Below are 26,458 nucleotides of genomic sequence, written 5' to 3' on the forward strand. Positions count from 1 at the left end.
AAACATTTAAGTTTATAGTTTGCCTGACACCAGTTCATGTTGATTTTCTGCTCAGACTATAATCTTAGTGCTTGCGTTTCAATGATTATACATAAAATTTCAATTTGATCTTTCCAACATGAGGCATGTAATGTAGTTTATCTAAAATTAAGTTCCAGCTATATTACGGATAATGGTATTTTAATGGTAAATTTATGAAGTATTCATTTAGTTGCATAATTCTATCCATATGACAAAGACCGGGGCAGGGATCTGCACATGGTGTAGAGGGAATCATAAGATGGTGTGAGATTAATAGAAAGAAATGCTGTCTCTTTTCTTTGGCTCAGTGTGAGCCTGGGAAGATGTAGGCCTACCTTTTTTTGTTAGCAGTAATCCTGCCACCAACCATCGCCCAACATCAAAGATAACTTGAAGAAGAGAGCTGAATTCCAATGTCAGTTTGAGCACCTGTATCAACCCCTACCTGAGGCAACTCTACGCCTCGCCTTCCACGTAAGTGAACCTAAGATTCTTTTTCATGGTCAAGTCCATGAGTTAGATTGGATGCGACCTAGAAACCAAAAAAGACCAAATTGATTCATTGTCACGAAAGGAACAAGATAGGAAGGAAGCTACAGACAGGACAAGTATGAGCCACTCTGTATTTATTTGGTGTTCAACACACTTTGCTTCCCAGAGAGAAAACGTACAGTCTGAGATATCTCATTGTAATAAATCCCCTGCTTCTGGCTCTACATCCTGAACTTCTATGCCCGTTAATCAAGGTTTGGTACCATCACATAGTGGTTAAAATTTTTCCCTGAGATCATCAAGGCTGTGCCACAGAATATCTTGCCCTACCATAATTCAGAAGAAAACATAGGAAGCTTGAAGTCTTTTGGTGGTGCAAGAGGCAGACCACTTAGGTAGAATTCCTGAGAAAAAAGCGTCGAGTCAGCCAGCCACTGATTAGAATTTCCCTGGCTGTGGACTATTACCTTTTCAACATCTCCAAACCTTCTAGAAGGGAAATTAATCTTATTGCACACAAAGAAAGACACTTTATCACAGTGCTGTGTGCAAAGCATCTCGGCTTCTGCTAACTATCAGAGCCATCCTGATGCCTCAGTTTCCAGTAAAATGCAGAGCGGGTGAGGTATGGACAGCCTTTCCCCAGCAGCATACAGAAAAGAGAAAAACCCAGACGTGGATGATGAGGGGAAAAAAACGGTTATCACATTATGTACTTAGTCAGGCCTACAGTGTTTTTCAAAATGGTTTGAAATCAAAACAGCTTCTGATCCTCCACGAGTGGGAATGGGCAGAGACTTACTGGATAATCACCTCGTATCCCAGCCAAATCAAGTCACAAAGCTTACGGCAAATTGACATCAACAGTTTTCCAGTCTTGGTGCACTGAGAGTCACCTCTAAAGGGAATGCAAATTCCAACAGCCCTCCGGAGTCGCTGGGCCAGATGGGTCATTCTTGCGTTTTAATGTTACTCTTCCACCCACCCATCCCCCCCCACCCCAGAAGGAAAACGGCAAAATGGAATGACTGTGTTCCCTACTGTGGACGTCCCTTTTAAAAAACAAACAAGCAAAAGTTTCCCTAATCTGACCCATATTCAATAGTGGAAGAAGGCAGCTGGTTCTGGGGCAGAGAGAGTGGACAAGGAAGTGGGGTTCGGACACACACACACTCAGGGCCGCCATGCTGGAGAGTGTGCCACCTCTGAAGACGGAAAAGTGAAAGGAAGGCTGAGCAATCGTGGGTTGTGGCACTTCCAGAGACATCGTTCCACGGACGCAAGGCTCCCAGTTGCCTTTCTTAGGTTTTCTTGAGGTAGCTCTGACAGGCTTTCGCCATGTCTTTCAAGAAGTTAGGAACTCCATTCTGCAAAACAAAGGAGACTGTCACTTCTGTGTCCTCACAGCAGTCAGTCCTGATTCTTTGGGATGTGTCTGTGGTAAACAGATGACTTGTGGGGTAATAAAAAACAATAGGGCCTTGCACTGGATTTCAAAGGAATGGTGCCACCGGTACAGACAAAAGGTAAGATCCAGGGCATAGGTGAGACTAGGTGACAGAGACCACTGTTGCACTGCCTGTACTTTGGCTTTGCTAGTAAAAAGTTAAGATATTTTTGAGACACCATTTTTTGAAAAGAAAGAAAAAAACACAGGAGATGGAATTGGGCTCGGTTATCCATTTCTTCCAAAGAAATGAAAGAAAAGGACTTGCTTTACAGAATTAGAAAATGGTAAGGACTGGGGGGGGCAAGACGCTGGATGTATTATTGCTGATCTCGAGTTGAGCATAGTGCAAAACGTTCCCCACTCATTGTCTTATTTACTCCCACTCTGTGAAGTAGGTAATATCCACCTCCGTTTTTAAAAGGGAAAAACTCGGTCGCTTCCATAGATTACACAGTCAAAGCAGAGCCAGGATTCAAATTTGCATGGGTTTGACCCAAACCCTATGTGCCTTGTCACTCTCCCAGGGAAGCCCAGCCAGGAAGTAAAACTTGCACAAAGCAGGCTGAATGGTCCTCCACTCCCCCCCCCAAGACAGACTCTTAGGCAGTCTCTAGTGATTTGGGCTACCACTGTTGTTCCCTTTCCTTACAGAACCACAAAACAAAACCACAGTCACAAGACTACAGGCTTTCCCCAGGCTTGGAGACGTCTGTCTCCCGGGCCAGGTCAGCCGTCTTACTCCTCCATAAGTAGATACAGGGCCCAAAGGAACCATTGTTCCTACAAGGAGCCGGCTATTGTCCGGAGGTTCCAGAGAATGAGCCTGGCGGGGTTTCAGGGCACTAGCAGGGAGGGGCTGGCATTCCAGCTAAGGAGTCTTTGTCTTTTGTCCCAGACTCTTCCTGGGTATTGGCAACCCCAGTCCTACCCGTGGTCACTCAACCAAGCTGCTTCATAAAAGAGCCTCATTAGGCGTGAGACAGGGTGTCTCTTTAGCCTGACAGCCCCAAGGGCTAAGTCAACATTTGTCAAACACACTTCCCCCTCCTGCCTCCTAGGATCTCACCTTGGCAGCCCAGTTAATGAGCCAGGACGGAATTTGGCCACCCGGGTTATCGAAGTAATACATGAAAACTAGAGGGGAAAAGAAAGAACAATTCAAAAAGAGAAAGAAAACATGTTAGAAAGGTACAGCGACAAGCCCTGCAAACCTTCTACCTTCAGATTCAGACCCAGAAAATGAGGGAGGTTAACATGGAATTCAGATGGACTTTCCTTCTCTACCCTGTCTTTCAAGATATGTATATACAAACATTTTTGAAAACATAGCCACAGGTACATTTTTTCAGCTCTTTATTAAACACCTGGCAAATGCTCGACACTTGAATATAGTTTCTCATTTAATTATTTATCTCATTCATTATCCTAACAATCCTAAGGAGTTGGTGAAATTAAACCCCAGTTTATAAATGATAAAATGGAGACTCAGAAAAGTTAGGTGGCTTGTCAAAGTGACAGATCAGAACTATGGTCCAGATTTTGCCTCAGACACAAGGCCATTCATTCAAGTAGAGCAGGTGGCCGCATGCCTGGCTCTCTGCCCCCAGCTTGTCTTGTGTTTTCGCTGGGCGGGAGCTGTGTCCCTGAGATAATCCTGCTAGCTCTTCACCCACCCCCAGACCTGGAGGCATGAGAGCCAGGTATGTATCCACAGGACCAGCCTGAAGTCATTTCTAAAGCCTTCTGGTTCGTTTTGATCTTCTGATTTCATCTGGACAATGCATGACAATGCATTGAGATTTCATCTGGACAATGCATGAGTCAGTAAAAGAAGAGGTGAGATTTAAACATCCACTTTGCACTCCTGCCAACGTAAGACAAATTGAGTCTCTCCCCAGGTGTACATCCCTAGGTTGTTTTGTACCCCCGTCCATTCCCTGACTTCAGGGAACAAGCTTCATGCATTTACATGCCTCACAATCAGCATGGCCTTCACGTGGGCAGTGCTAGCCAGTGCACCACCATGAGCCCTGGCTTTACCTTTGCTCCCTTTCTTGCCATTGCTCTCAATCGCCAGGCTCTGCTTGTACCCCTTCACCCGGATCATGCCTGGCTTCTTGGCAAACTGCGGCAGGGAGATGCTCTGTGCCAGGACCACATGGATCTTCCGTCCTTCCACGTCCAGCTCTCGCCGCTCCCGGATGTACACATACTGCACCGCCAGTCAAGGCATGACATCAACGCCAGCATTGCAGACGGGCAGAAGGAAAGGCCCACAGGCCTGAAGCAAGGGAGGGAATGCTGTTCCTCCCACTAGCATTTCTTCCCACGTGTACTGTTACTTCCGTTACCTGCCTTGTCTCTCTACCTGCACTGCAAGGTGGTGCTTCCTACCACCTGGTATTCTCATTTGAGAGCGGGCGTTACCCACCTGTGAATGATGGCTTGATGCTTCTAATTAGGTGGGGAAACCACTCCTCCTTTCTCTAAGACGGTGCTGGGAGAGATCAGAGGATTGACCACCTATGAGCTGTGCGATCCTGGGTTAGTTACTCAACATTTCTGAGACTCAGTTTCCCTATGTAGGAAAAGGGAGTAACATAGTCCAGCAGGTAGGCTTGATGGAGGAATTAGAGAAAGACTGAAGCATAATAAGTACTCGATAAACAATGGGGTCATTCCACTTTGTCTTGCCCTCCCCCAAAAGCTCTAATTACTGACTTCTACACACACACGACGGTCACGCAATGTTACTTACAACTGGAGACCATAGGAAGACACATGAATACCTGAATATTTAGTAGGCAGAGGTCCTCCCTGGGTTAACACTGGTTCACCAAGAAAAACAAAGCCATTTCATCTCAGTAAACACAGAACAACCACTATGTCTATGCCATTATTTCAGGAAGATAATCCTAATAATCAGTCACCCCCTACTGAGCCCTTACCATGAAATAAGCATTGTGTGCTTTACTTATAGCATCAATTTTGATCCTGACAAAGTCCCTGTGAGTTCAATATAAGTATCCCTGTCTTCAAAATGGCAAAACTCCATCAGAAAAGGAAAGAAACTTGCCCCAAATCCCACCGCCCAGCTGATGTGATGAAACCTGAATTTGAACCCAGATCTGACTTCGAAACCTAGTTAGACTTCCATAGCTGGACAAGGTTCAACTCTTTGTCCATTATACTTTCAAATGACAGAATTTTAGATTTCATATTAGAAGGAATTAAAAGCCTTAGACAATAAAAAAAAAAAATCACTGGAAGTATAACACAATTACACTTACTATAACAGCAACAACCACAGCCCCATGCCCCCTCAGAGTCTCCATAGCACCCATGGGTGTCCCACCCTTCACTCAGGCACCCTGCAGAATGCTCTATTGCCCCCACTCTCTAAGTAATGTAAAGTTTTTAAAGTTTTAGGGAAGAAATGATGTTGTTTTGGCTCTGGTTTTCCTCTCCCCCACCTCACAGCAAATACTGTCCCACTTTCTCCCACAACTTACTCAGCTCATGCAATAGACATTACCTAACACTCCACTGAGGAAAAAAAAAATCACTTGATATATTGATTAAAATTTCTCAGAGGTCTTTGAAGGATTAGAAGTCCCAGCGTGCCCTATAACCTATGACCGGAGAACCACTAGTTCACTGAGACCTAGAGACATGACAGGTTTTACCCAAGGTCACACAGCAAACCAGAAAATGGGCTCACACTCAACCTGGGATCTTTCCTCCAAAACTAATGTTTTTTACCACTGCACTATTCTCAGTTCTCAAATATTGAACCACCCTTATTGGAGAGACATATACGCATATATAAAGACTAAGAATCTCATTATGGGATTGAATGGCATTGGAAAGCCAGTGCAATAGAAGTTTAAGGACCCCCAAGTGTCCACTCCTGAGAATACCTCCCAGCAGGGTCGCTGTGAGGTCAGAGAGGTAGGATCATGCCCTGGGCAAGATTACCATCTCTGGAGACAGCTGGACCTGGGTCCCATACCTGCCTACTAGCTCTGTGAACCTGAGCCAAGTTGTGAACTTCCTTATCTGAAATGGGGATGATGGTACCTACCTTCCTACCTTGCACAGTTGTTGGCAGGATTAGAGAAAACCATATCAAATCTCAGGGATTAAGTAGTTCACAAATTGTTCAAATACACACTATGTGTGAGGAAATTTATCTAGCAGTACGTGGAATTTGTGCCAATAAACAAACCCTATGGAGTTTATAATCTAGTTGGCAGCTAGGGTAGACACGTATACTGAGACATATATAAACAATTACACACAAAACACATCCACATGCTCATTCTCTTTCTAGAGAATAATTATTTAGGAACATACAGACGTATAGAATCTTAGAGCTAGAAAAGATCACCTAATTCATTTTTCAATACACGAGACCCTTTGCTAAAAGGATCTTATATGGAAATTCAGTGTGTAAAACCCTCCACTGCTATGATTGAAGAGAACAGTGAAGGAATCGAAACATAGCCTAACAGTCACCCTACCCCCACCCCGCCTTTCCAACCTAATCCTAAGCAGTCTTCTTAGAACCTTGGAGTGCCAGCTAAAATTCCCCACATTCCATTCAATTGCTTCATATCATAAAAGTGGAAATTGAGAAGAAGCATATATCCAGTGTCCAGAGCCAGTAGTCAGTGAGGGATCTCTGTGGGGTCCATAAAATGAGAGGAGGGGGATGAGCAATCTGGAATTATGGGGCCTGAGTTCCAGTCCTTATTCTGCCACTAACCACCTATAAGGCTGCCTCTGTTATTTTACCTCTCTATAGACTGAGGCAGTGTATTCAACACTCTTTATAAACAGTGCTTTCCAGATCCCCAGTTCTGTGGCCCAATAATTTCAAGCCCTACAGAAATGTCTCAGGAAAGTATGAGCTGCCCTCCAATGACCACAATCACAGATGCTCCACATGGTCAGGCCCAGAAATCACACTCTGACAGGTCTCCTTAAGCCCCACAAAAGGCAATAGCTTTAGCAGATGCTTCTGCAAGAATCAAAGACAATGTTGTCCACACCTGAGGGACATGCCACCTTGAGCAATGGTCACGGGGACAGCAACACTTAGAAAGTTGAGCAACGGTGCATCTTGGGAAAGGATACATCCCTGTTGGACATGGGAAAAGGGTATTTCACTTCCCAGTAGACCACGGTCTTGCCGTCGCATTCTTTTTCATAGAGTTCTAAGGAGAACAAAAGAAGTTAATGCATTTGGAAGCCTCTTTTGCTTCAGTTAACAAGAAACCTAGGTTTGATGCACTCGTAAGATATAAGCCACTAACACGTAAGGCACAGAATTCGGGGGAAAAATCAGGTAGATTCATTACTGCTGAAAGCTTGTCGCCTAGGGGCACAGTCCAGTAGATATAAAAACACAGTAAAAATAACACAACCCAACAAAATTTGTTCATCTCATACGGTAGCACAAACAAGAGTCTCCGATAGAATGCAATGAAACACAATCAGGCATCCAAAAATAAATTCCCAGGTTTTAAAAATCCGAGTGACCACCAGATGTCGCTAGAGTACCAACAGTTTTGCTCTTGAAACCTTTCTTCCCTCTTTAGAGTTCAGGACATGACAGAGAGCCCCGGCCTGCGTCACACAGTCTCGTGTATTTAGCTGGGAAATGAAGGTTCCAGAGAGGGCAGTGGCCTTCCTGTACAGCCAGAAAGTGGCACAACCGTGTCTACCCCGCAGTTTCTTGCTTCTCTCCCATGTTTCTTATACTATACCACGGCTACAGTGACCAGATCTCTTTAATGTTCCACCACGCTATTGTATGCACATAGCAGCCATCTCTTGGAGGCAGCAAAGGAATTTAATGACATGTGCATGCTCTGACCCCATGCTGTACAGTGAGTTTCTACATAACCATTTCGAGAAGAAGGCAAGCCATGGCTGCTGAAGTCACCAAGAGTCCCTTGAGGAGATACTGATGGGGGAAATTAATTATTAATTCAGCTTTCGAAACAAAATTTATTAGAGGTAGACTGTGGATTAAAGAGCTTACCAGCCCATTGGGGCCACAGGAGGCTGACGACAGCACTTGGAAGGGAAGGAGAGGACATGCTCAGCAGGACTCTCTTCTTGGACTAGCATCTGAATTCTCCTTCAGGGCGTCACCCTCCCCCTCCTTCTCCATTGAGTGGTTTAAGCGGAACTGACCCAGCATTCGTTTCAGGACTGGTGGGAAAGTGAGCAAGACGTGGCCTGGGATGGCGCATCTGGCCAGGGGCTTAGCTTGCCGCTCTAACAGGTTGAGGCTGAAAAGTGGTTTAGGAAAGGCTCACAAGTAGCTCACAGACTATCCAGGAGGACCAGACTTAGGGTTAGAACCTCAGGATTGTTCCAGAGAAGCCAGTCTGCTGCTGCCACTGGACCAGACACCACAGCGTACGCTGCTTATGCCGGGTACCAAATATCAGAAGCTCTGCAACTCTTTCCCCCAAAGTCAGAGGCTTAGCTGTGACCGTTACCAGAACATGGACTCTGCATGCTGCCTGCCTCCGCCTGTGGCTCTTTCCCAAACTGAAGCCACATGTGCATTTTATGGGCAACTTGTATGTCACGTGAGTGAACCACGGCTGCTAGCGAGACGAGGACAGAGAACGTCTGGTTTCACCCTTGGACAAGTGAGCGTCATAATTCCCCCCAGATAGGAAGGGTATTTGAAAACAGTAAGAGGCCCAAAACTATGAGAAATGTCCACAGGAAGTAAGCACATTGTCCTTGCTGAGGTGATGAGAGCTAACCCTGGGACTCTGGCTGCCACCAGTAGGAAACTGGAGTTCTTGGTCTGATTCCTCTGGGGTTATTTACATGGTTAGAATAGAAGCCTGGATCATCCGGCAGCCATCTTTGCCATGACACAGGAATCTGCCTGGGAACTAGGTCAACACAGAAGAAAACAGAGTCAAGAGATGGAGAAATTATTTAAGGATTGGATGCAGCCATCCTAGAAGCTAGAAACCCATGGCATTTCCAATACCATGAATCAATAAATGTTTTCCTTTTCTTATACTGGTGTTTGTTAGCTTTTTGCCACTGGCAACCAAGAGTCTTCAGTACAGCAAGGGTCTTTCGGAGTTTGTTTGCCCCTTGGCAACTCCGCGGTTCTATTCCATTGTGATGGAGATGGCAGAGGCCATTCCCATGATCCTCTACTTAATGCCTTACAGAACTCTCCACCACTTACAGAGTAAAATCTAAGCACCGCAGGCTGGTGGCCAGTCTAGGCCCTTGGGGATCTGAACCTTCCACCCACCCTAGCTCCAGATTCTGCTACCAAATGGCTCACAGTTTTGAACATATCATGCTGTTTCATGTTTGCCTGACTTTATTCATGCTGTTCCCTGGGCCTGGCATGCCCTTATACCACTCACCCCTTACCCCGTCACATCCATGTTGTATTCTTGTTTATGAAACTTTGACTCAACTTCCAAAACAAAGCTTGGGCACCACCTCCTCCAAGAAGCCTTCCATGACGCCTAGGTATACAGAATGACAACCAACGTACGTAGCCCTCAGAGCAAAACTGAAGACTGGATCTAAGAGTATGCAAGGAGCAAGTCCTAAGAACAGCAAAGACACACCTCAGCCCAGCACTTAAGACTTCGAGGCCAAGATTTAAAAAGAAACATCATATAGAAATTAAACCTGTTGCTTTATACTGGCTGGAAGAGATAACAACAGATTCTACTTTCTAACTGATTTGTCTTTAATCGCAGGGGTTAACTCACCGTTAACATGTTGGTCCCACTGTTTTCTGTAGCCTAAGTCCATATAGACGTCTGCGAGTAGAGCCGGCGGGGTGTCCTCCAGAACCCCAAACACTTTATACTCATAAAGTCCAGTCTGCTGTAAAAAACAGAATAGGCAGAAACAACCTGGTGATTCTCAAGTTGAGAGACAGCGGGATGACACAGCATATGACAAACAGCTGAGGATGGTGCGCATGCAACACCATCTGCTGAGCACCTCTGTGATCTTGGTGACACAATGGTGGAAAAGCCGATGAGGCCCCTGCTGTCATGGGCCGTAAATTCAGCTAGAGACATTGGTAGTAATAGCTATAAACAGTATCCAGTAACTTTGGTGGGCTACAGGAAGGGTTACGTGATAACAGTGCCTGTTTTGGTGGAGGAGGGTTCTACCGTGTTTCCCTGAAAATAAGACCAAGCCAATCAGCTCTGAAGCGTCTTTTGGAGCAAAAATGAATATAAGACCCGGTCTTATATAAATTACATAATTTATATAAGACATAATGTAATTACATAATGTATATAAATTACATAATTTATATAAGACCGGGTCTTATATAAATTACATAATTTATATAAGACTGGGTCTTATAATAAAGACTGGGTCTTATATTCATTTTTGCTCCAAAAGACGCATTAGAGACGATTGTCCAGCTAGGTCTTATTTTCGGGGAAACACGGTATATAATGTAGTGATCAGGAAAGTCCTCTATGATGGGGTAACATTTACCAGAACATCTTATTCTAAATATTAGAAGGAACCATTCATGGAAAGATGAGGAAAGCCCATTCCTAGTAGAGGAAGACCCTCGGGTTGATGGATTGGCATGCTCAAAGAACAAAAAGGCAGGGCATCTGGAGAACTGTAGATGGGGGAGCATGGTAGGAACTGAGGTAAGAGAGGTAGTAGGGGCTGGGCCCCAAAGGGATTTGTAAACCAGGGTCAGGGTTAAATATTTTGTCCTAACTGCTATGGAAAACCCATGAATTACTTTAAACAGGGAAGAACTTTAAACAGGGCACGGCTTTAAAAGGATGATTCTTGCTGCTTGGTAGAAAGCAGATCTTAAGGGAGCAAGGAAGGGGTTTAGAAGATCAGTACAGAAGTGCAGATAAAAGATAATGGTGATTTGAACAGAGAGGTCACAGGAGTGATGGAGAAAAGTCAGTGATTTAGGGATATGTTTTGGAAGTAATGTCCATAAGAAGTGCTGACAGATTAGCTGTGGGGAAAGAGAAAGCAAAGAATTGCAGATAACTCTTAGAACCTTTGCTTGAACAACCAGGAAAGTGGGTTAGAAAAAATGTGGAGAGATCATTTGTGGGCTGTGGGGTAATCAAGCGTTTTACTTTTGAGTTTGAGATGCTTATTAAACATCCCAGTGGGAGTTTCATATGTAGGCAGCGAGCACTCAGGGTACAAGTTACTAATATTTTAGATACTCACAGGGCACAATGAAACCCAACACGTTGTTTTCTCAATCCCAAGACAGAATTTTTCAGCAATCGATTCTTTTTTAGATAAAGGACTAGAAAGGGGAAGAAACATCATTTTCAGATCACATTAGCCCCTTTTATTCAGAAAAAAAAAGAAAAAAAGGCCATTTCTAGATTCCAAACTACAAGAGCGTTCCCTTGTTTTCATGTCAAGCCATATCCTCATCTGCGAGGGTTCTAGGCTGAATGGAGTTGGCGACTCTACACTTTTTCACGTTTCACAAAGGCAACTTCAAGTTCCTGACCCTCATGTTGCCTAAAGGTTCTATTGTTGAGATTAAACCAATAGCTCTTACATTTAAATGCAAAAGCAAACAAACCGAGTCTTTGGATGGGCTTGAACTTCCAGGTGCTAACACACTGTTACTGGGTAGTCCTACGCGGGTGTAGACTTCCTCTTAATCCTCATGCCAGAAAAGTATGGGAAGGCAAGGGTCACCGTGGTGAATGTTTCTAGAGATCACGAAACTGCAAAGGTGTCCTGGCTCAGGTGGCATAACCCAGGGATAAATACTTGGCAGTTTACGGATCTCAGATACACGTGAAAGTACCTGGCGAGAAATGGAAGGTAATTATAGAAATGGAATTCACAAGGGTTTTCCAGCTCTGGAAGTATGTGGCTTTATACCAAGGGTCTCCTATCATCAAATGACAAACCGGTAGATCTGAACCTCTTAAGTGCTGGTAGAGCTGAACCTCTTAAGTGCTGTGCCATGGATACCCCAATTGGGGGAGGGGGCAGACCTTGGGAGAAACACCTCCCTCACCCTCATGTCTCCCCCCTCACGTGCATATATGGAAAAGACAGTGAGGGTTTATACCTGCACACACTGACACCCATACAAGTTTTAATCCACTTTGGGAGACAGACAATGAGCTCTATGTTCAGGAGCGTGGGGGCCCTATTGTCTATACATACTGAGCAAAAAGAGACAATTGTGTCTTGAGATAATTATCTCCCCAACTTTACATGAGTTCTCTTTGGTTATCTGGATAAATTAAGACAAACGGTTTCCTTAAACTCGTTCCCTGCCCCTCCTGAGAGCAGTTCCAGTCCTAGTGACCTCAGTCCTATACGTATCACAGAAAAGAAAACAGAAGCCCTCTAGGAAGGGAAAAATAGAACGATGTGATTTACGTGAATACAGAAGAATGCACTATTGTGACGACTTCCTTTAAACACTCCCTTTGTGGCAGAACTGAGAAATGCCAGAACTACCAAGGAACAAACTGTTGGATAACACCTTTCCTAGTCTATCAATAAAATGTTCTTTTCAAGTCCTGAACAGCCCCGCCTAAATTCTTGGATCAAAGCACTTGTTCACCCATTACTTCTTTTTTAAAAAAGGATTTTAGCGAAGATGCCCCCCCATTTTTATCTTGCCTTTTAAAATATACGGTGAAATTTTTATATTATAGAAATAATTCAGTATAGGAAAATTGGAAAAGACCAAAAACAATAAAGAAAATAAAAATGGCATGTAACCCCATAATCCACAAATATCTATTAGTAATAGTTGACATATTGCTTTTAGGTAAATAAATACTTCCCTATGTTACAAAATGGGAACAACATGGTATAAACAGCTTGTATTCTTACATTTAACAATATAATATTGAGGCTACGGAGAGCTCACACCTAATTTAATCATTCCCCTAAGTTATTTCTGTTTCCAAATATTTTTACAAATGTAAATATTGCTGGAATAATCTAGCATTTCACGTGGACCACTTTGGTCCATAATTGTAATTTTTTCATTAGGAAAGCTTCCTTAGAGATAAAGTGTAGGGTAAAGGGTATTAACATGTTAAGGTTCTTTATACTTTTTACAAAACTTTAAGAAAGTTCATACCAATTTATACCAATAGCAAAGGAGCAAGGATCTCACGAGGATTGAGTGCCGTTGTTCAGACAAACAAACAGTTTGCTAGGAAAACTCATAAAGCTTAGCTTCATTTGGGCAAAGTTTTATTCTTGATCGAGCTCCTTAAAATTTGAGACATAAACTGTAACATGTATTGCAGATCTGTTTCTCAGCTTACCAACATTTCAAGAAATGACTCCAAATAAGTTTCCTCAGAAGTCTCTTGGCTTTTCCTAATGTTCCTCTAGAAAACCACAGCGAAGAATGGCTCCATTTCTTGATCACGTGTGAAACATGCTGCATTCTTTTCTAATGTTCCATTTATAGGACATTTAACTTTCCACACTTTAGACAGTAAAAGAATTTATTCAATGACAGAGATTCTGTATCTTGGGTAGAACACAATTACAAGAAGAAACAAAAGATTTGGTAGGGCATAAATTTCCTTCTTGCTTGCTAAGAGAATCCCTCTGGTTCTGCGCACCGCTAATAACTTTCCTGGTCTCCTATGCAGATGAGGTCGCCAAATGACACCTCTTTCCTGTTTTTCATATGGATGTTTGGAGCTGCAGCAAGTGTTTTGTGATGAAAAGGTAACACACATGCGAAGTACTGGCATTCCTGATCAGCTAAACCAATGCCAGGACCTCTGAAGTACTTGTTAGGTGAGAAAAATAAACCCCTGTTTGCTTAAGTCATTGTTAACCCAGTATTTGGTTACTTGCAGCTAAAAGCAAGCCTAACTGATACAAGTGATCCTTCCTGACAATAAATTTTACTTGAGTTCTGTGATCCCGGAAAACAGTGAAGGTTAAGAAATGCTCCGTCACTCTGTGTTCCAGAAAAGAGCTTATTGTAAAGAACCTCCATTCCCCACTTGACTTCGATAGAAGATTCACAGATGCCCCCCTTGCTTGCCTATGACAAGGCCAGACACAGACCTTCTAAATTCCTTTTCATTGCCTCATAAATGATTTGCTGAACGGCTTACCCCACAGGTCAATCAGAACAAAATACTTGTTAAGCAAACTGCTTCCGCTTCTTTCCTTTGTCCAGGCCCCGACACGTTGGCCCACCCTCAGCCTGAGCCAGCATAGAGCCCTCCGGAGAATAGAGTGGCCTTAGGGTAAAACAGCCTCTGATCTACTATCCAAGCATGCCACCTTCCATCCCACTTCCCCACATGTGGTTTCTGGTCTTGTTTACGCCTCCCTGTAAAAGAAAATCTCTTTTTGCCTAACTCTTGAGACACTCACAGATCTTACGGTCAGTGTTCTCATTACAATGATCCCTCCCTCCAATTTGCAATAATGCTTTGGAATAAAAGTCTCTCCTTACTAAGTCCAGTTTTGTTTTTCAGTTGACATTGCTCTGAAGTAGAAAAGTAGTGAGAGAGACAGAGACAGAGACAGACAGACAGAGAGAGAGAGAGAGAGAGAGAGAGAGAGAGAGAGAGAGAGAAGTGTTCATAAGACTTGGGAATATTTATAGGGAAATGATTACGTATGTGTAAATTCATTACGACAGTACAGAAGTACATAAGCATTACTAAAATGCATTAGCAAGGAAGAGAATAGGTAACGGACACTGTTAATGAACACTAAATAGAAGTCTATTTAATTTTGTGCAGAGAGGTCTAAAACTCCACACACTCGGTTATAAGAAGTGCTACCTCCTTCCACTGAGGAACTCAGAAAAAAAATAATAAACTTGCTGGGACCTGCTACATCCTGGGCCCTGAGAAGAAATCAGGCATGGGCTGGCTTTTTGACTTGGAATGTGCTTCATTTGGTGACCTGTCAGCAGCAGTCACTGCAACAGCCGTGTACTCTTGTATTTGAAGTTTTCCAATCACTTTAACCTGCTATAAATACTTTCAATAATACCAGTAATTGTCTCTCAGCACGGGGTAGTTTCCAGGCTTAGATTCATTCATGATCTCATCTAAATTTGAATACAGCCCTGCGTGATGTAGATAGGGACATCATTGTGACTGTCATCTTTACACGAAGAAACGAAGCTCAGAGAGGCTAACCCCCCGGCCTGAGTCTTACAGTTAGTACTGGGACAGCCAGAAAGGGGGGACACTAGCCCCTTCTACTTCCCACAATGTCTCCTTATTTAGCTCTACTCTGTCCTCATGTTTTCTCCAAACCATTATTCTGAACCACAAGTTAATGAGTAAGGTAAAGAAGACGCATCACATCAGATCTTAGAGCCAGAAAGGCACCCTTTCTGTCAAAAGACGTCAGTGACTTGCCAAGAGTCAGCAGACGACACTGTTGGTGGCAAAGCCTGGATGGGAACCTGTTCCTTCAGGTTCACAAGACAGTGCTCCTGCCAAGACCACCCAGCATTGACCTCCCACTGAGATGTTGCCCTGAATCCCCAAGCCTGGTGTATTTGTCCAACAGGCCTCCGATTACTGGAAAAGGTATTTTTTAGATGCTGCTTCTGAGAGTTCCACATAAAGGGAGAAAGGATGGATACTCTCACTTTCAAAGGACTAGGGCTGTGCTCTTTCCTTGTGTTATTCCAAAGAGTTGTCTCAAAAACCTTGTAGCCAGAATATGCAGCCTGGTGGTTACAGCAAGGGCTCAGAGTCACAGCCGGGATACAATCTACCCACGAGCCTTGCTTTCCTCCGAGGCAAAGTGGGTCTAATGAGTTTCTACCTAAGGGAATGATTATGAGGATTAAACCAGATAATCCATCTAAAGTTCTTACTGTGGTGCTAGAGCATGGTAAGTACTTAGTACATATTAGATACTATTTTCATCCACGAGGTCGACATGATGATTTCCTTTTTCCAGGTTGAAGAACTCAGGGTTCGGAACTGTAACATAATGCACTTTTTCAGGGAAACTAACATCTATGGATTACTTGCTCTAAGCCAGGCACTGTGCTTGGTGATTAATACTCTCAATAATTCTGTGCCATGAGCATCATATTATCTCCACTTTTATAAATGAAGAAATGGAGGGGGGTGGAGGTATGGCTCAGCAACTTGCTACTGAAATTGCTAGTTTTTGAGACGCTCTGTTATTCTGGATACCTTGTTCTCCACGTCAAGTTATTAGGTTGGTGCAAAAGTAATTGTGGTTTAAAAGGTTAAAAACCACAATTGCAAAAACCGCAATTACTTTTGCACCAACCTAATATTATACTACTTCTTAGCAACGGCTATTCAAATGTATGAAAGAAAACGGTTCACTTTCTTCAATTTCATTCATAGAGTTAAAATATTTTGAGAAACATCAGTGCCAGTTATGGTACATTTATTTATCCGAAGCATAATAAATTCTGGAAGAACTAACATGTTTATACGTGAGAAATATCAAAATGTCATAATGTTGTCATTTGACATTGCAGTTCCCACAGAGCAGCAATCCCTGGTGGACCCCCCACACCGCCTACCCACTTCACACTTGAACTCACTCATTCTCTTCAATTTACGGTGTTTATGTGCATTTATAGCACTAACTACAAGATAGCCTGATGAGCCACCCTGAGTGTGCATGGAATTTTCTCTGCCTCTCACAGAAGAGCTGCTTTCCATTCCTCAGGGGGACCGGTAGCCTCCCCCATCTATGATGGTAGAAGCCATCCAACTCCAGTCACTCTGGCAAGTAAGACTTAGACAGTATAAAAAGTAAGCGTTTTTCATCAAAGAGAATCAGTTCTAATGGCAGGAGTGAAAGCTGCAGCTGCTACTGGGACGTGTTATGCCAAGACTGTATGAAGTAAGAAACAGTACACCTAATTTAATGCTTTAGATCTCTCTAAGAAAACAGGGTAGGTTTAACCCCTTAGGATGGCAGATAGCTAGGTAAAATAACAATGATATTCAGTGCTTACTGAATATCAGACACTGGGCTGAGTGCTTCATGTGGATTATCCCGTGCAATCCACACAATGATAATAATATGAGGTAAGGACCACCAGTAAACCCATTTTTCAGACAAGAAAACTGGAGCTTAACGAAGTTCTGAGAACTAGCTGGAAAAAAGGCAAATCTAGAGAGAAAGAGAGAAGATTGGTGGTTGTCTGGAGTTGGGAATAGGAACAGGGAATGACTACAAATGGGCAAGAGGTTTCTTTGGGGGATAACGCGAATGTTCTATTAAAAAATTAGATTGTGGTGAAGGTGACATAACTCCATAAATTTACTAAAAATCATTGAATTGTACTAAAAATGAGTGAATTTTATGGTACATAAATGATATCTCAATAAAACTCATAGAAATGATACCTCAATAAATAAAGAGAGGTTATGAAACTTACCCAAGATCACACAACTAATAATGGTAGAACGTGGACATGAAGCAAGTAATCTGACAGCAGAGATCATGGTGTATATTGCCTCCAAATTGTCTCTTACGTCTCCAAACGTATTGCTAGTTAAGTAATAAGCAGTCAGAGTAAGTATAGCTGTAGTTAGAGTGACCATATAATTTATCATTCTAACAAGCAGTTTTGAGTGTGAAAGGGGTGTTATAAAAATTTTCACCCAGACAATAGCTGTAAACCAGGCCTGTGGCGGGTATATTGGGACATATGGTCACCCTAGCTATATAGCTCACAACAAAACACCATTTAATTTACTAGGTGCTTCAAAATATATCCTTCCACTGGATCCCTGTACAACTTTGGCAGAACAGGAATTATATCCAGTGTACAGATGCGGAAAATGAGACTTAGATAGGCTCTTAGGCTCATAAATCCTAAAATGACAGAGTAATTAAGCATCAAAACTATACTTTAGACCCGGGGTTGTCAAATCTATCAGGCTGGATATTTCTGAACAGTCCACAAGCTAAGAATGTTTTTACATTTTTAAATGGTTATATAAGTACCTACATAATGTCCTCTTGGTCTGCAAAGCCTAAAATATTTACTATTTGGCCCTTTACAGAAAAGGCTTGGCGCTCCCTATTGGGTCACAAACCTGGCCAGGAGCTTCCCGGATGTAATCTGAAACCAGACTTGGTACAAGGAGGGCAGGGAGAGACTGAAGAAAGAGGCAGACCACCCCACGGTGGGAGGTGGCAGATTTAATAAGCAAGGGAACTTACAGATGAAGCTTGTTTGGGGAAGCTGCAAGATGAGTAGTTTTCCATACCTGCACGCCGAAATCTTCAAGGTTCATACAGAAGCCTTACTGGGGCTCAGTCATGCTTACAGTCTACAGTCTCATCATCATATCTCTATCTCAAGGCTGTGTCCTTGGACCTCTTCTAGTACAAGAAGGCAAGTGGTGTGCACAGTCCAAGCCTAGGGCAAGGAGCAGAGGCCCGGGTCCAACTCACAGGTCAAACGGGCAGTCACATCTTCTACATGACCTTCCCCTGCTTTAGACCACTGCCACCACCACTGCCAAAACATACAACCCAGGAAAACTCTGAATTACTACAGTCATATTGCAATCGCACAGATGACAGGAATTTTTGTGTCCTAAGCCCCAAATATATTTATATTTTACTTTGAATCACATGGGGGCTCACCATTTAAGCCCAGTCAACTATTCAAAGTAAACCATCCAATCCTGAGTACACCATACAGAATAAATACCGAAACTCTTAAATATATCATATTCAAATTCAGAAAATAAAGAGAAAAATCATGAAAAGCTGGGGGGAACCATTTACCTATGCAGATGAGAATTACAGCAGACATCTCGTCAGAAACCATCCAGGGAAAAAGAAAGTGGAGCAAAATACATAATGTATTGAAAGACAAAAGCCACCAACCTAGAATTCTATATCCAATGACAAAAATATTTTTTCAGATAAATGAAAATGGAGGGAATTCAGCCAGCAGCAGACCTACTCTGGAAGAAATGTTAAAAGATTTTCAAGGAGGAAAAAATGTGATGTAGGTCAGAAACTCAGTTCTGTGGAATGTGAAATTGCCTGTTTTATTGTCTTACAACTTCTGAAAGGTAAGGACTTTGTCTCATTCACTAGGAACCACCAGGGCTTAACACAATGGCAGGCACACAACAGGTTCTGAAAGACTACTGAAATGAGTACATGAACAAATATTTTGGAATTTTCATTAGTGTATATTTAGATAACCCAAAGGTAGCTATGGCAAAGTAGCTAAACTAAAGGTAGCTGACTCAAAGGTAGCTAAACTAAATGGCAAGAGAAGGCAGTTATGTCTATCTCTAAACTTTTGTATCCTAAAAAACACACTAAAAGTTCCAGAAAAGTCAAAGGTTCATATTTGTATGGATTCTCCCTTTCTTACAAGAATATATTTATTTGCATAATTTCCCTGAAGGGGAAAATAGTCTCCCAACATAATGTCAGAGAATGGTAAACCTTTGGAGTTACAAACCATGCTTATTGGAAAACCTGCTAGAATTCTCCTCCCACCCATAGGTGATGACTCTGACATCAACAGCAGATTGGTAGACCAAGGAAGAACCATCCTCCACCTGGCATTGCCCCAATTTAGCCCCTGGTTCACCCATGTATTGGTATGGTATTACATCCAAGGATCCAATGTCCAAATCATTCCCAACAAGTCTCTTCTGCTCTTAAAGGGTTCCCAAGGCCCAACAAAACGCAGAGTTTTGCTTTATTATTAGCCACCTCCTGTAATCCCCATGCAGAGATCTGGTAAAAGACAGAATCCAAAGCTTGGCTTATACCCGGAAATGCAGAGATTTGGTAAAAGGTAAGAACCCGAAGCCTGGCTTACACCCGGAGATGGAAATGGGGACTCCTACTCACCCCTCTCCTCTTATGCCCCCAAGTCTAAATCTTAGGACCAGCATTCTCATCCTGCCTCATACCACAGGCTCACGCTGAGAGAGAAGTGAGGAGGGGGAGAACTGAGGCTCTACATAGCTATCCAGTTGTGTGTTCAAGGAAGATGGAAGAGAGAGCGCAAGAGTGAGTAAACACTGGCCTTGGTCTGTGGCAGGAAGTAGAATGCCACACATGGGTGCTCACCTTTAACATGGCGGCCCCACCCACTAGTAAAACATGGCTCAGTAAGTGTCCTGGTTTCCATAAGCGTTCTATCACTCATGCTGCTAACTACTCCTCCCTTAGGAGAGAGGCGGAATGGTGAAAGAAGGGAGCAGAACAGTCCTGTAATCCAGAAATAAAGAAGATCATGATCCCACTTGGAGAATAGAATGGCAGTGGAAACTTCTCACCCATTGAGGTAAATCTGTTCTCATGGGACTGAAATCTGTGCTTCCCTCTGAAAGGCCAAATTTTCTCTCAGCCCAGCCTGGCTAAAATTTTCCAGTCATGCCAGGCTTTCAGAATTTTAAGAAATCAACAGCATGGAAAGAGAAATTCCTGGGAAAGGACTGTCTGCTTCTCAGCAAAGTGGTCGATTAGAAGACCTATTAAAGGACAAAAGCACAACATAAGTAGTTCCTTCTCACAATGCCAGATATTTAGATTGAAAAATATAACAAGTCATCAGCCAAATCTTTTCAGTCCAACATTTACTTGGGGTAAGTTGAAGATGTGCGCCTCTGCACGCTGGTTTCACACTGTACACTGGCATGTCACGTGTCTACTGGCATGGTAACACAGCCCAGAGCTCCAGCGAGACCTGACTGCAGAGCACTGGGAAGGCTTTTGTAAGGAACCCATCTGTTGGCCCTTCTCTGCCAGAAGAACTTCTCAGCGTCGCTCAGGGGACCACATTCACTCCCAAGTGGTCACCAAATTAAAAATCAGGGAGAATGAGTCTTAAATATTGCTTTTGTCTTGATACTCTTTTTTTTTCCTCACTGTTACCTTTCAGTTTCCACTGCTTCTCATCTCTAGGGCACTCTCCATCCTCTCAATGTCAAAACCCTCCTGAGTCCCAGGCTGGATGCTCCCTAAATATCAATGGTTCTCAAAGTATGGTCCCTACACCAGAAGCATCAACACCAAATGGCAACTGGTTGCGCCACACCAGACTTACCGAATCAGAAACTCTGGGAGTGGGGTCTCGACCCTGAACTTAACAGCCCCTCCAGGTGATTTTGATGTATGCTCAAGTTTGAGAACCACGCTGCCACATATCATTGCACTCAATGACTGTTGAGAGGACAAGAATCCTGAAACAGTAAGTATTCTCCTTGTTTTGCAAATGGAGCTGGGATTTCAACATGAAAAAGGGACTGACCACTATTACCCCGAGAGTAAGTGGGGCTTGGCCCCTGGCCACTCTCCAACATCAACTTCACCTCAGTCCCGTGGCCTTCTGGCTCTTCCTGGGAAGCACAGCCTAGCTCAGGGACTTAGGCCTCAGTGTTCCCTGTACTGCGTGGCTGAAAACCCAGCATGCTCCTTTGAATCTCCTGTAAAGCTTTCACATTAAAAACAAAAACAACACCAATAAAAACAAACACACCCATTTTTATTAGAATCATTTCAAACACACGCAAACGCAGAGAGAGCAGAATAATCAACCCCTGTATGAAAGGGGAGCTTTCCAACAGGACCACCCAATCCCCACCCCAGATCAATTAAACCCGAGACTCTAGGGGAGAACTTGGTGATTGTGATGTGCTGAGCTTTCAGAAACATGCTCCGGTATATTTCTCCTCCAGTATTTGTACTTCACTTCTATCTGAGCTCAAATGTTACCTCCATGGAGTTGCTTTCCAAACTCCCTTATCTAAAACACATCACATCACCCCTGGCTACCCCCTGCCCCCCATACCATCCTCTGTCCCTTCATCCCACTTTACTTGCTTCGTAGCATTTTTCATCTGACATTTCATTATATACTATGAGTTTATTCTCACCAGTGATTGTAGTTAATTTTTTAAGAGGCTCATTCACTGAAGCAGCAGCTCCATCTTTCTGTTCCCTGCTTATCTATCCCCAGTGCCTGTGAGGGATTTAATGAGTATCTCCTGAATGGATAAATGATAGTGGTGCTGGGGCTGGCTGGTTAGCTCAGTTGGTTAGAGCACAGTGTTGATTACACCAAGGTTGCCAATTCAATCCCCACATGGGCCACTGTGAGCTGCGCCCACCCTTAAAATAAAAGTGAGAGATAGTGAAGCAGAGCAGAGATTTTAACCCAGGACTATTTGCCTCCAAAACCCAGGCTGGCAGCTCTTGCCTAGTTTTGCTTAACTTCCAGAAAGAGAATATAGCTCTTGTCTTGAAGCAAACTGTATCTTTGGTTCTGAGTTTATCAAAGTAGACAGGTGTATCTCTAGTTATGAGGTGTTGTGTGGCTCACTTAACAACTCTGGGTTATATTTCCACCTGTAAAATAGGAAAATAAGCCCTATCTTCCAGATTTGTTTAGAGGGATAATGAAACTTACATGTGACAGCCTATGTAAATTAAAAGACCACTCAAGGTAAGTTATTACCATTACAACCTGTGGAGGAAAAAAGAGAAGAAGAGAGGAAGGAAACCGTAGGCAAAGAAGGCAGAAAAAGAAACGAAAAAAAACAAAACGGTGATGGTGTTGGACAGGATGGCTTCAAAGAAATTTCTAAGTCTCAAATTCTGTGATTTAACAGAAAAAGAGAAAATGAAAAAGTAACAAAACATCGCATGTCAAAAAATCTTTTCAAGAAGATGATTCAGAATTAGTTGTCTACTAAAAAATACCTACGCTCTTTTTTTATTTATAAAATGTAATTGATGTTACATTAAAAACGTTTTAAAGTGCTTTTGACACTTATTTCAGTCTTTTCAAAACATGTGATAGTAACTTTGGCAAGCACCCTTTATATCACAATCACAGCTCACTATGGACAAATTATATCACAATCACAGCTCACTATGGACAAATCATAGACGGCTATACATGAGCCAGACACACATAAGGTTATCTCCAAAGAAACACCCATTCTGGGGGACTCGATAAAAGCCACTAAAGTGGGTGTTCCTTTGGAGATAGGAAAGTTTGTTTACCCTGAGCAGGGAGGATGTCCGATTCTTCCTATCCTATAAATTGCAGGTGGTACCCCCTGATGGAGCAGCTAATGAAGCCATGTTAGACTGGCGACAAGGTCATGGTAAATACTTTGATGAAGAGGGACCCTTTTGCATGTACACTTCATACAACCTGACTGCTGCAAAATCGAGCAATCCAAGAAGCCTTATCCAAGTGATTACCTATCTCGGTTTCCCCTTATGGGTCTTACAGATGCCAAGAAATAAGAGTTATTAACAAGAAAATGGGGAGAATCAGGGACTCACCCCAGCACAGTGTAAATCTTTAAATAGGGTGTATGCAGCAGATATTGATGGGGTTGCAGCAGAAAAGTTTTAATGCAGCACTATTCAAAGTTAAGTGGATCAACGCCCACCCTGCAACATTAAAGGGTATAAGCAAGTCCAATCTATTTACCTCATTGGGAGGAATTTCAAAAGTCAGAAGTAAAAGACTGCAATGAGAAACCTCACCTGGAATCTTCTGGGGCAACGGTCAGGTAGATTAATCAAGATGAAGTTTGACAGGCCAGGGTCTTCTGGTCTGACCCCAGTTGTGTCCTGGGGAACTAAGGCCATGTCCACATGTGTGGGCAAAATGGTTTGGGGGTATATGGAAGAAAAGACAACATGCATGGTGGATTAAACAACACTGGCCCACAAGACAGAAAGGGGCTTTAGGGAAGATAGGTGCAGGATTGGGCCTAGTGTAGGACAAGCGGAATTCATTTTTGATGAGGAGTGGCGTTCAGAAGAAAAGATTTACTAACTAGAGCTTAGAAGGAATTCTCTTCCAGGAGGAAGGTAAAGAGAGTCAACCTGGAAAGAAAAAGAGGCTTTAGCAAAGTGGGTCAGGCAGCAAATAATGCTGGATAATGCTAGAGGCCAGTAAGGGTTCTAGGAAAGGGCTTGTACCCTGACCCAATAGAGCTTCTTGACATTTTAATACAGGTGGAGATCAAAATGGCCACTGGCCCTCCATTCTAGCTCTGAGACTAGAATCTTATGGCCCTCTCAACTTATAGAAGCTCTCTTCCAAAGAGCACCTGTAACTGACATCAATGTCCTCATCACCAGAACAGGTTGAAATAAGACATACAGTACGGGAACTGTTGTGAATATCACTATCATTCTCCCCAGAGGAGGGAGGTGACCCCCGATCCATAACAATACGCGATGGAAACAATATACACCACAAAGCCACTCACTGTCTCAGCTCACAGGCCATGAATATTGTGAGATAAAAGGCACAAAAGCAAAAAAGCACAGGCCCCTGTGGGGGTGGGAGGATGTGGGGAGTGGTCTGGGTTGGCTGGATGGATGAGTCATGGGAGAAAAAGCTGGAAATGGGAGTTCAGACCAAAGTAGTTCAGTATAGCCCCTCTGGCTACATTTGCATTCTTTCAGAGAGGCAATGGAGGAGCGTGTTTATAGCACAGGTCTGGCGTTAGACAACTGAGTTCTGATCCCAGTTCAAATCTCGAACATTCCACTTAACCTTCCCATTAATTCACTTCCATGCAGGTAAAAACACGGTAATCATAGTACCTGACCTTAGGTGAGGACTGAGTAAGTCAATACCAGCAGACACTTACACAGTGCCTGGAACATAAGAAAGCATGTAATGCATCAGCTAGTACAATAGTTACTAATTCTGCAATTAACAGTACCACTGAAATTGGAGGGATAAGGTCACAGCCTCTCTTTCAGGTGTTTCATTGGGCTATAATGTGTAGGATGGAAGGCTGGGAAACTAGTTAAGAGGTCACTGCAATTCTAGGTGAAAGGTGCCATCCAAGGTGGCAAACGTATAGGAAAGAAAAGGGAAGGGAAACGGGCCAGGTGTCAGATATGTCTGAGCAACCAAATGGACAAAACTTGGCAAATGCCTGGATCTGGCTGGTACAGAAAATGGAATCGTCAGAAGATAAATGGATTTTGCCTGAAAACATGTCCATTTTTGCACCAAGGTAACTGTTGAAATTACATTAGGAAATTAATTCTGTCTGCTCTAGAGTGTGAACTTCTTGTTCGTCTTGTTCTACCCAATGGCCCTGGTACACACAGACATTCAGAGCTCCTCCTGGCTCTAGTAACACTATAAAACTCAGGTCTTCTGCCAAGAAACCTCAATTTCACTTATCTTGCCTAAGGGTGACTTTTAACCTACTTGTCTTGAGCTACTATCATACAGAACAAATGATGACAGGCCTCAGGTGCAATGTGACCCTTCCACCTGGATGGCTACCTGGTTCCAAGGGCCTCAGTGAACGCCTGGAGACTTGCTTAATAACCAGTTGCACTCCTCCTACATTTTCAGTTAATCTTCCTCCCTGAAGCTTTAGACTAAAGTTATTAAAAAGTGCAATGTACAAGGAAGGGGCAGCCGCCAAAGGAAGCAAGTCACTAGAGGTGATAATGGGTCCCTTCTCAGCAACACTCCTCTCCACACACACCGGCCACCCTGCACATCCAGTCTCCGGAGAATCCAGTCTCTTTTCCACCTATATGCAAACCCTAGGATTCCCACAGACACACACCGCTGGCACCCAGCCAGGAGGGGGGAATCCAAGTCCTTGCAAGCAAATGCATGGCGCTAAAAATCAGCAGACCCACGTTTTGACTTGGTCATTAACTTCTAACAACCTTCCCCCCCTCCCAAGTCGGACCTCAGAGGGGAGGCTGAACGCGGACAACCCCCAATTCCCAACTACAAGGTACAAGGTCCGCGGGAGGCACCGGCCCTGCGCTCGCTCCTCCCAGCTCCAGAAGACCCGCCGGGTACTGACTTCAGCGGCTGAAGCCCCTCACTCCCCGCGGGGAGGTTGGCCCCGGAGCGCTGCACCCCGCGGTCCTCCAGCAGGCCGGCCGCTACCTGGTCCAGCAGCCGGTAGATGCTGATGCCCAAGGTCTCCACCAGCAGCTGCCAGTCGGCCCCGGCCAGCGCGGGCTGCTGGAGCTCCGCGCAGGCCTGCCGGAACTGCTCCTCCGAGAACGGGCCGGCCGCGCAGTCCATCCTTCCGCAGCCCCGGCTGCTCACCCTGCGGGGAGGGCGGCCCACAGGCTCGGGTCGGCTCGGGGGCGGGGCGAGAGGGTGGCCCCGCGCGTTTGGCCGAGAACCGAGAAGCGATCGAGGGGAAGGCGGGATTTATGGGGAGTAGAAGCCGGGGGGGGGCGGAGCCAGAGAGGGGCGGGCCTCGGGAAGTGGGCGGAGCCGAGCAAGAGACTAGAGAGGATGGAAAAGAAGTAAAAGGAGAAATATTGGACTTGATCAGGGGAAAGATGGAAGGGCTAAGGAAATGGTGGGGACGGGGGGGGGGGGAGGCTTCTTTATAGACGGAAGGAAGAAGGAAGACACGAATGTCATCTCAGACACTAGAAACATTTCAGTAGCCCGTACTCCTCCCACCC

General features: G+C 43.9%; 1 protein-coding gene across 4 annotated transcripts; it reads right to left on the reverse strand.

Annotated features, from left to right (window-relative positions):
- Positions 1-631: 631 nt before the first annotated feature.
- PCTP (phosphatidylcholine transfer protein) lies at positions 632-26,171 on the reverse strand. Of its 4 annotated transcripts, none has more exons than XM_081027458.1 (7): positions 25,923-26,171; positions 11,210-11,291; positions 9,742-9,859; positions 7,103-7,182; positions 4,004-4,175; positions 3,030-3,097; positions 632-1,880 (listed from the first exon to the last, which is right to left on the reverse strand). In XM_081027458.1, the coding sequence occupies exons 3-7, from the start codon at positions 9,782-9,784 to the stop codon at positions 1,815-1,817; spliced, it is 429 nt and encodes a 142-aa protein (XP_080883584.1). In that variant the 5' UTR covers positions 9,785-9,859; positions 11,210-11,291; positions 25,923-26,171; the 3' UTR covers positions 632-1,814. The 4 variants fall into 4 exon arrangements, with proteins under 4 accessions (XP_080883584.1, XP_080883582.1, XP_080883583.1 ...); XM_081027456.1 differs by lacking the exon at positions 25,923-26,171 and adding an exon at positions 13,303-13,469; XM_081027457.1 differs by lacking the exon at positions 11,210-11,291 and having other exon boundaries at positions 25,923-26,166.
- Positions 26,172-26,458: the final 287 nt, after the last annotated feature.

Source organism: Rhinolophus hipposideros (genome assembly GCF_964194185.1).
Source record: "Rhinolophus hipposideros genome assembly, chromosome: 20".
NCBI classification, from domain to species: domain Eukaryota; kingdom Metazoa; phylum Chordata; class Mammalia; order Chiroptera; family Rhinolophidae; genus Rhinolophus; species Rhinolophus hipposideros.

Bases quoted from the DNA above. Each gene is read 5' to 3' on its own strand.
- PCTP (XM_081027456.1), bottom strand. From the start codon at position 13,427: ATGCAGCATGTTTCACACGTGATCAAGAAATGGAGCCATTCTTCGCTG. The intron at 9,860-11,209 runs GTGAGTATCTAA...TGTTTTTTACAG, and splicing joins GTTGGGTTTCATTGTGCCCT to CAGACTGGACTTTATGAGTA. The intron at 3,098-4,003 runs GTAAAGCCAGGG...TTTCCCCTCTAG, and splicing joins TGGCAAGAAAGGGAGCAAAG to TTTTCATGTATTACTTCGAT.